This window comes from Bos indicus, chromosome 1 (assembly GCF_029378745.1).
Source record: "Bos indicus isolate NIAB-ARS_2022 breed Sahiwal x Tharparkar chromosome 1, NIAB-ARS_B.indTharparkar_mat_pri_1.0, whole genome shotgun sequence".
NCBI lineage: Eukaryota > Metazoa > Chordata > Mammalia > Artiodactyla > Bovidae > Bos > Bos indicus.
Genome location: NC_091760.1, coordinates 80683405 through 80693886, shown reverse-complemented (window position 1 = coordinate 80693886; position 10482 = coordinate 80683405). Strand labels below are relative to the sequence as shown.

The following is a 10482-nucleotide window of genomic DNA, read 5'->3' as shown; positions in this document are numbered from 1 at the left end:
CAGGCTGATGCAATGGTCCCACCTTTGTGCACAGGTGGCTGCTCTTCTACATGGCTGTCACAGCACAGATTCTGTTGCATTCTGGTTACTGGTACAACTGTCTGGCATACACAGAGCCTGGCACATGGGTATGTTTGACAAATGAATTGATGGATTGGTACAGGCTCAAAAGCTTGGATTTTGCCAGGAGCTCTGCCATTTATATGCTAGGTGAGTCCCAGTCTCCTGATCTGTATAGTGGCAATAACAGTTGTGGGTCAAGAGACCTCCAATCGTTTTTGTAAATGGCAAAGTGCTGGTTGCAAGACAGGTGAGGGTGCAGAGAAAGGGTTTATTATTATTGCTGCATCTATTAACAGGTCTGCATCTTCCCATCCCTTATTTCTCTTTAGCTCCCAAAGGCATCACGGTTACCACAGCAGCCAGATGCTGATGATACCTCCAGGGACAGCAAGGTAAAGCTGAGCCATTTCCCAGGTCCTCGCCTCTGCATGCCCTTGGCAGGCCATAGTGAGATCATCTGAAGCTCACTCTCCTTTCAGGCCCCCCACCCTGTCTAAGGCCGCTTAGATTCACAAACTCTGCCTCCGCAGCCTCAGTTTGGGGCCCTGAAACACCCCTTCAGAGACTCCCTCCTTCTCAACCTCTGTCTCTTGGCTCCCTGCCTGGTTGCCGTGGAAACAGGTTCCACTGCGGACAAAGGAGGGAGCTGGGTCCCGCTTCCTCCCGGTTCTACTGATGAGGATTTTTAGACCGTGGAGACTGCGCTGCCCTGCCCTGCACCTGCCCTCACTCCCTGTGTTCTCACTCAAGTGGAGCTTGCCCTCCCTCGCCCCTGACGAGACCATGTGTAAAAGTGTGACCACAGATGAATGGAAGAAAATCTTCTATGAGAAGATGGAGGAGGCAAAGCCAGCGGACAGCTGGGACCTCATCATAGATCCCAACCTCAAGCACAATGTGCTAGCTCCAGGCTGGAAGCAGTACCTGGAGTTGCATGCTTCAGGCAGGTAAGTAGCCCAGGAAACAGGCTCTGCAGGCAGCCCCGGGGATACCTTTCCAGAAGAGACAGAAACGTGGAGAACCCATGTGCTAAGGGTCAGCTTTGCTGTGAGGCCACTGTAGACTGGGAGACAGAGGAAGAGGAGCTAACTGGGAGTTGGGATATGTGAGTTTGACCCCAGTTCTTCCACTGAGCACCTGGTAACTTTCCCTCTCTGAGTCATAGCTCTAAGTGCTGATATTTTATCTATTTTTATATTTAATAACCTCTTTGATAGCTCAGTTTTAAAGAATCCACCTGCAATGCAGGAGACCCCGGTTTGATTCCTGGGTTGGGAGGATTCACTGGAGAAGGGATAGGCTACCCACCCCCTTCTTGGGCTTCCCTTATGGCTCAGCTGGTAAAGACTCTGCCTGCAATTCAGGAGACCTGGGTTTGATCCCTGGGTTGGGAAGATCCCCTGGAAAAAGAAAAGGCTACCCACTCCAGTATTCTGGCCTAGAGAATTCCATGGACTGTATAGTCCAGGGGGTCACAAAGAGTTGTAGGACATGACTAAGCGACATTCACTTTCAACCTCTTAAAAAGGTTGAAAGCCAAGAGAAGGGGGACGTGCTTGTGGGTCAAGAGATTTGTGTTCTGGTCCTGGACCAATTCAGTTTCAATCTATTTAATTCAGCTTGACTTAATATAAAATACTGAACACATGAAGTATGTTGGAAACTAGCTCTACTCTTCATGGCCTTTGAACAATCCAGTTTCCTTCTTGGATCTCCTTCCCCACTTGGTGGAAGAAAGAGAGAACAGTAGTATCGGCATCACCTGGAACTTGTTAAAGATGCAGAATCTTGGGTCCCATTCTAGACCTACTGAATCAGAACCTGCATTTCAACAAGGTTCCTAAGTGATTTGTACTTACAATAATGTCCAAGATGACTTTCCAGCACTCTTGTCCATGGGTAGATTATGTAAAGTCTTGCCGCTGGGGCACAAGGTTTGGAGGCTGAGTGGTGCAGCCTGGGGGTCAGAAGCAAGGCCTTCCTTCCTACTTTTCCTGGTTCAAGTCACTCAGTTTAATTCAAGAAACATCTACTGGGCACCTGTTATGTGTTGGATACCAGCTCTGCCTCTAACTCACTGTGTGTTCCGCTTCCTTACTCTCTGTGCCTCAGAGTAAAACAAAGGGCTAACTAGGTGACTCCTAAGGTCCCTCTAGTTCTGACATTTTCCATTCCAAGTTTTGTAGTTTTGTTTCAGAGAGGGGAAACAGTCCCCAAAGGATGTGAGTAAAAGAAAATAGATAAAAAAATGAAAATGTGGAACCCCTTACCCAGCAGACAGGACAGATGCAAAAGTACTGGACACTCGTTGACAGGGCCCAGGGCTTGTGGGGCTGAGTGGGGAGGGCTGGTGTCTCCTCTGGACCCAGCTGACAGCCTGAGAGCCCCAGCTGGCTCCAGTTAGCTCACTCTGGGTGTAGATTGCCTCCATATCCAGGACTTCAGACACATTAATCTTGGCACTGGCCCAGAGGCTAAGAAGCGATAATGGTGTCATTTTCTCCTGATTTGGGTCTAGCCTGTTCACAGTCAGTGTTGACAGGTAAGAGCGTGTGGATGGATTTTGCGTTTTCTAGGTGATGTGGGCCATCCCTGCTATCAGACTCAAAGGATATTTGAGCAGGAAGAACTCCTTTCATACAATGTGCACGTTTTCCATGTGAGGAAAGCTGCCCAGGGCCACTCTCCTAGAGGCAAAGCCCTTGGGCATTGAGATGGAGGGCACTGAGGCTTCTGCAGGGCACAGAGAAGGGCCCCGAGATGGCTGAGCACTGCTGGATCCCAAGCGCATCCTGAGGTGGGGTCTCTGGTCCTAGAAGAGTCCACAAGAGGGCGGGCTGAGCAGTCACCTGGGGAAAGCTAATGAACTCAGGGAGGCGTAAACACACCGCCTCCACCTCCCAGCTCTGCCTCCTGCCCCATACCTCCTTCCTGCAATCTGTTTCCACCGTCTCCACTTTGTCCTCTCCTCTCCTCGTCCCCGCAGGTTCCACTGTTCCTGGTGCTGGCACACCTGGCAGTCGCCCCACTTGGTCATCCTCTTCCACATGTACCTGGACCGCGCCCAGCGGGCGGGCTCGGTGCGCATGCGCGTCTTCAAGCAGCTGTGCTATGAGTGCGGCACGGCGCGGCTGGACGAGTCGAGCATGCTGGAGGAGAACATCGAATGCCTCGTGGACAATCTCATCACCAGCCTGCGAGAGCAGTGCTACGGAGAGCGCGGCGGCCAGTACCGCATCCACGTGGCCAGCCGCCAAGATACCCGGCGGCACCGCGGCGAGTTCTGTGAGGCCTGCCAGGAGGGCATTGTGCACTGGAAGCCCAGCGAGAAGCTTCTGGAGGAGGAGGCGACCACCTATACCTTCTCCCGGGCGCCCAGCCCCACCAAGCCGCAGGCCGAGGAGGGTTCTGGCTGCAATTTCTTCTCCATCCCCTGGTGCTTGTTTTGGGCCACGGTCCTGCTGCTGATCATCTACCTGCAGTTCTCCTTCCGCAGCTCCGTCTAAGATTCCCTTGCTGGGCCCAGGGCGATGCTGGGGGCCCAAGGCCCGAGGGGCCAGCCAGCTGGTGGGAGGGGGTGAAGAGAGACCTGGGTTGGGAGTGGGGTTAAGTTCTAGCGCTGGTGCCACCACTGACTCCACAGGGACCCTGCACAAATCACCCAGCTTTTCCATCTATAAAATTAAGGGTTTGGGTTTAATCATTGGCTTTTCAAAGTGAGACCCAGGGCCCCAATGCTCTGCATGGTGCCTTAGGGACTTTTGCATTTGGAAGGGAGACTGAGAGAGTGGCTTTCCCACCCTGGTCCTACCTCCCATCCCCATCCCCAACTCCTATTTCCTCCTCTTGCTTTAATCAGAGCAGCTCCATGTTAGATGGAGTTTTATTTAAGAGTTTTGGATGGAAAAAGGTCCAACTGGTTTTAAAAAGTTTGAAAGTTACAGGACTAGGTGATCTTAAAGGGCCTTTCCAGTGATGAGCTCACCCTTGCTTTCTGGTTCACCCTACCCCTTCCCCTCATTATCGCCCACATCCGGAGCTTCGGCCTTAAATTAGCCTCTGCCTAGTGTATGAGTCTCTTCCAGAGCTCTGTCTCCACACAAACAGCAGAGGTTCCTCTCAAAGAGAGAGAGAGAGAGGTGGGGGCACTAGGCTGCCCTTTTTTCCTGGGTATGTCAGGGTCACACTCCCAGTTTCCAGCTTCCCTCCATTCAGGGAAGTCATGGGATTAGGGTGGAGTCCCATAGCTCTTGGCTTCCCACCTGCTGCATATGAACCATCAGAGAATTTAGCAGGGGTTTAGAAGGTAGAGTGTTAGAAGTAAAGCACAAAATTCCTAGGAAACAAATCAGTGTGTCTCCATTATAGTGAAGAGTATGCAAAGTTCAGGGAGCAAGTGCAACTGATTCTCAGCGGTTCTGATGGTCAGAATACAGGAAAAGAGACCTGGCTTCCTGGGCTGTTTGTTGAGAGACTTTCCCATACTGGCCAGGCTTGGTTCCTCTCACCAAAGTCAGCAGTGCACCCAGAACTACAGGGTTGGGGGTTCATTAGTAAGAGAGGGAGCATTAAAGATGCAAAGGGTTTTGCCCATAGAGAAGTGCATAGGTCGGTGCAAGAATCCTGATAGTTTTCAAATGGGATGCAATATGGTTTGGAGAGGGGGAGAGATGATTTCTGACAGTAGGGGTATAGAATAAGGTATGGGGGAGGCAGAGAGCAAGAAGCAGGAACCACCTTCATTTCTGATGGTCCTCATTCACCTCACTTTTGTTAATAACAGACTCCTTCTTCTTCCCTCACCACTCCCCTTTCTAAGAGAAAGTCACCACCATCTGTAGTGGTGGAAGGAGGAGGGCCATTTATATATAGGCAGGGTACTTTAATAAAGATGAGATTTCTTCAATCAGGCTTTGTAGTCATTAATGTGTGCTTGAGATTCACCAGTGTCCTTGATCTGTAATAGGCTGTTGGACACCTGATCCCTTCTCTCCCCTTTCTGGGGTCCTCACATAAACTTGATCTGGCTCCAGCTTCCAGGTCAGGGCCAATCATGTACATAATCAGGAGGGATGCAGGCAGCCCTTGGCAAGTCATTCAGGGGAGGACTCAGCATAAGATCAGTCTTATTCTCGGCCTTGCTCTGATTCTAATAACTGGCTGGTGACTTCCTCTGCTTCACGTACACAGTATTCTTTCCTTTATCCAGGAAGCATACCTGAGCACCTTCTGTCTGGCCAGGCTTGATGCAGTGGCCACTAAGGGATGGGCTCTGTCTCTCAGAGATCTCTGCTTACAGCAGATATTCTCAAACTCGGCTGTCGTTTAGAAATCCTGGAGAGCTTTTAGAGAAATGTCAGTGCTCAGCCACTACCTCAGACCCATAGAATCAGACTTCCTGGGTGGCACTTGAGGATCTGAATTAGAATCAGACCCCCAGGTGGCCCACCTGAGTTGCCTGGGGTAATGCTGCCTACCTGAGGAATAGGTTTTCTTCTGTACCCAGACTTATGATTATAAGCCCTGAGATCTTCCTTGATGACCTCGCTTGGATTCTTTAGGATTTGGGCACAGTTTCCCTACTCACTACCCCTCCCTGCTGGGAACTTAACCCTCCCTCAAACCTCCCTGCTCCTGCCTGTCCACCTGTGACCATGGCTTCATCTTGCTCTGAGAGTCTCCATTTTTTAATCTCTGTCACCCTTGCCAGATGCTTGTCAAACTTTGTTGCAATTATTTAATACTGGTCTATAGCTATACTGCATGCTAGAGCATGATCAAAGTTACTCCAGATTCCACTGTCAGGCAGTGGCAGAGCAAGGAGTCCAACTCTCACCTGGTTTTAGTCCAGAGCTCTTTGCTAAAGCATTAGGCTTCTTACTGCTCTGTAGGAAGATGTCTACAATCTATGAACACCTCCTCTGTCTCCCTTATTGTCCCTTATACTTGCTAGACTAGCTCACAGCTTAGCCCTTGTCTTAGCAAAGACTTCTCAGGGACAGTTCTTTGCAAACATGGCCACATGCCACATGATGAACTTGTTAGATGTACCCTAGGTGTTATAAATACACACCTCAGGGATGTTTCAGGATCCCAGGCCTCTCCCAGTAGAGGTTCTGTGCATTTGTCTTGATGTTCAAGCCAGGAGGAGAACTGTAGACACTGAATTGGGGTTGGAGAGGCTGCAATCCTTGGTTAGGGTCAGCAAGAAGTGCTGCCTTGATCACTTCCTTCAAACTCAGCAGGTCAGGGGATCAGCTCACTCTTCTTGGGGCTCAAGAGTCCTGTGGTTCTTGAGGGGGCTCCAGAAGATCACCGACTAAGGACAACTTCTAACATTAGTAAGTCCATAGGCCGTCAGAGCTATAAGACACATTAGAGGTGTCTTGATTAAGTGCCCTTATTTTATGGAGAAGAAACTGAAGCCTAGAGAAAGCACCAAAGTTACACTCTGGAGTAAGGCAAGATCATGAAATCTGAGGAAGAAACACTTAAGTCCTGGTTCTGCTACTTACTAGCTGTATTGTTGTTGTCCAGCTGCTAAGCCTTGTTTGACACCACGGACTGCAGGATGCCAGGCTTCTCTGTCCTTCACTATCTCCTGGAGTTTGCTCAAACTCATGTCATTGAGTCAATGATGCCATCTGATCATCTCATTCTCTGTTGCCCCCTTCTCCTCCTGCATCAGGGTCTTTTCCAGTGAGTCGGCTCTTCACATCAGGTGGCCAAAGTATTGGAGCTTCAGCTTCAGCATCAGTACTTCCAATGAATATTCAGTGTTGATTTCCTTTAAGATTTACTGATTTGATCCCCTTGTTGTCCAAGGGACTCTCAAGAGTTTTCTCTAGCACCACAGTTAGAAGGTATCAATTCTTCAGTGCTCAGCCTTTGTATTTGACATGGCCTTGGGCCAATAAGTTAAGCTCCTTGAGCCCCATTTTCCTCCTCATCAAAATGGGAATAATAGATTTGCCATGGATGTCTATTATAAGGAATAAATAATACATTATCTACGACATTCCAGATTCAAACCCCATATTCATTCTCTTCTTTCTGATGAGATTAAACAGTCATCCTTATCTTTCTTCTCCTTTCCCTTTCAATTGGCAGCCTCCCCTTTGAGGCTTCAAGGGCTCTTCCTCTTTGTGATTTTGGTTATGTTGCTAAATAATTTAGGAAAACAAGAGTTAACTTCCCAGCCCAAGAGTTGGAAACTGGTTTATTTTAATATATGTAGTATGATTTCTTTTCTTCTCCTCATATATCTCTCAAAGCAATGACTTCATTTTTCCAGCAGCATGGTAGCACTCCTCATTCTTCAAAGATAGCTATTAAAAAAGTCTCCCCAAACAGAAAACACCAGTGATTTCTGGGCTCCATTCCCATTGGCTGAAATAGCCAAGAAGGAATTTAGTTCTTTTCCAAGTCCCATTCTGGTTCTCTGTAGGACTCCCAGCTAAGAAATGTCCTTTGGGAACGTTTTCGGCGTTTGCGTGGGTACTGCTGCATGCGTCAGGGGAATGAAAGCTGCCTATTTTATGGCTTTGTTGTGACAGGACCTTGTGAGGGTGGGTGGTGGTATAGAAAACTCATTGACCTGAGAGCCGGAAACCCGAGTTTCAGCCCTGGCTTAGCCATTATCTAGGCATCTAGGCTGCTGACCTTGGGTGACCTAGTCTTTTCTCTTCCCTGGCTCTCAGTTTCCTCACTTATCAAGTAAAAAGGTAAGGTGATCTGAAGAGTCCCTACTAGCTCTGACATCACTCAAAAACTTCTGCTTAGCCTTATTTTGTCCTCAGGCATTTGGGATGGTGCCCTGACCCTGATCCCTCTAATAGGTCATCTAGTTGTTACACCAAGATTTCTGTCTGCTTAGGTCAGCTTGGAGTTGGACCTTCTTATCTGAACGCCCATAGCATCTTCCTTTCCTTTCTGGCAGCAAACTGTTATATGTCTTACTTTGACTCAACCTCTCTTTAAAGGTATTCACATTTTGAAAGGTAGTTATTTTGAAAGGTGTCACCTTATACAAATACTTGTGTGGTAGTGATGAAATTTCAGCCTGTGTCTTATTCTCTCTCTTCTAAAATAAGCCCAATAGTTTTTCTTCACTTCCATCTTAATAGGCCTATAATTTTATTTTGAGGACATAATAAAATACTCAGTATTTTCAAGATTCATTCACTCAATGAATGTTTGTTGAGTATATATTATGTGCCAGTCATTGTTCTAGGTGCTGGGATACATGGAAGAGCAAAGTGACTAAATCACTGACTTTATGGAGAGTAGAGGAACTAGACAGAAAACAGTATAAGTAGGCTGTGTGGTACACTAGTTAAAGGACTAAGAAGAATCAAAGAGGCAAGGGGGACAGGAAGGGCAGGGGACAGAGTTACAGTTTTAGATTAGGTAGCTAGGGAAGGTCTCACTAAGAGGTGACATTTGGAAAAAAAAAGATGAAGAAACTGTAAGGGGAAGGGGAAGGGCATATGAAGGCCCAGAGGTGGGAGCAGCCTGGAATGCTGAACCATGAGGAGGCCAACGTGGCTGGAATGCAGTTCAGGCTTAGTAGCCATTACTAAGTGGGAATGGGGTGATGGATTCAGAGCATAGAATCCATATAGGTCATTATCAGGACATCGATTTTTAACTTAAACAAGATAAGATGCCATTGGAGGGTTTGAGCAGTGGGGTGATGTAATTCAGTTTACTGTCACTGTGTTGAGAATGACCACAGAGGGATAACAATGAAAAAGGAAAGATTAGCCAGGAGGCTGGTGCAACAATCCAGCAAAGAGGGGATAGTGGCCTGTTCCAGGGTGGGGACCTGTAACAGGGTGGCAGCAACTGGGATTGAGTCTGGCTATATTTTAAGGTAGAGCTGAGAGGGTTTGTCGATGACTCAGATGTGGGGTCTAAGAGAAAGGGGAGTCAAAGACACCCTAAGATTTTGGGTCAGGTCATCTGGAAGAGTAGAGTTACTGCTTTCTGAGACGGGAAGGCTGTGTGAGGAACCGATGTGGGGGCCATATCAGGAGCTTGACTGTGGACACATGAAGGTTGAGATGCTGAAGGCATCCTGTTGGATATTGAACACAAGAAACGCCAAGGCAGGTGAATATCCATACCTATGGTTCCGAGGCAAGGACCAAGCTAGAGACGCAGGTCAAGTCATTAGCATTCCCACCATATTAAATGTCATGAGATTAGATGAGATCCCTGAGGGAGTGAGAGTTGAGAGTCCAGAAAGGAGGCCCAGAGACTGAGTCCCGGGGCTGTCTGAGTATAGAGGCTGGAAAGGAGACACCCTCAGAGACAGTGGAAACTGAACAGAGAGCATGAACCACTTGAGTTTTTGGAACTATCAGGCGGCAGAGCTGGCTCTGGAGCCCGAGTCTTCAGGGTCAGGGTCCAGGGCTCTTCCCATGAGTCTAAAGTGCCTTCTCTCCCAGTGGCACCAACTTACTCCTCAGATTGGAATCCTGCCCACGTCCTCCGTGTGGGGTGTGTTGTTTCGGCAGGTCTGAGCTGGACACAGATTTGTGTCTCTGTTTTTTTCTTTTTTTTAAAAGCATTTCATAATGTTGAAATGCCCTGAAATAAAAAGACATAATGGGAGGCCTAGACTGCCAACATGGATTTGGGCCTTGGGCATACAAACTCAGACCAAAGGGAGTTGTTTTTGGAAAGATTCCATTGTCTGGGATCCCGTCAACAGGTCTGGGCCACATGTGAGTGTTTAGTGGGCCTGGTTAAATAAACCAGATAATGCCAGAAGATGGGCAAGATGGAATAGTGGCATAGGATGAATAGCTCGGGGGAGGCGAGAATCCTCACTGTTAAAGTAGGTCAGCATTTCTGAGAGCCCCGGGCCTGCACTGCATCTCTGCTGTGCCTTTCGTATGCCTGGGGCTTGTTCTGTTTGGTGCTGGCCCATTGGCATGTTACTTTGCAGAGTCTTCCCCTGGGACTGGAGGATATTAGAGGAAGAGTTCTGTTCCCACCCACACTAATCTGTTCACCATTCTGCACGCTCGCCCTGGGCACAGGCCCAGCTTGGCACATCTTCCCCTCGTCAGAGCACTGTATTGTCCTAACGCCCTTCCTCACAGGGGCCTCCCATGGAGCCTTTGCCTAAATACTGGCAGGGTCCTGGCTCTTTTTCCTGTGATCAGAGGCTCATTGCTGAGAACAGAGCCTGTGTTTTTGCATACAAAAAACATTTTCCTTATCTTCTTGAAAAAAGGTCAGCACATACCAGACACAGGAGGGGGCCACAAAGGCTCTGTTTGTCTCTCTCTCTCAAGTTCAGAGAATGCCCTGGCTTGCTTTCTGGAGACCGCGCTGATGCCGGAGGGTCACAGAACATCCAGGGACCTGAAAACGATGACTGCCTTTGGGTTTTGGCCTCTGCTCTTT

The 10482-nt window shown here is 48.4% G+C and overlaps 1 protein-coding gene across 1 annotated transcript; it reads left to right on the top strand.

Moving 5' to 3' along the window:
• The first annotated feature begins 402 nt into the window (after window positions 1-402).
• On the top strand, window positions 403-4965 carry RTP1 (receptor transporter protein 1). Its single transcript, XM_019958327.2, has 2 exons — window positions 403-1010; window positions 3050-4965. The coding sequence occupies exons 1-2, from the start codon at window positions 739-741 to the stop codon at window positions 3567-3569; spliced, it is 792 nt and encodes a 263-aa protein (XP_019813886.1). The 5' UTR covers window positions 403-738; the 3' UTR covers window positions 3570-4965.
• Window positions 4966-10482: the final 5517 nt, after the last annotated feature.

Bases quoted from the DNA above. Each gene is read 5' to 3' on its own strand.
- RTP1 (XM_019958327.2), top strand. From the start codon at position 739: ATGAGGATTTTTAGACCGTGGAGACTGCGCTGCCCTGCCCTGCACCTG. The intron at 1,011-3,049 runs GTAAGTAGCCCA...TCGTCCCCGCAG, and splicing joins GAGTTGCATGCTTCAGGCAG to GTTCCACTGTTCCTGGTGCT.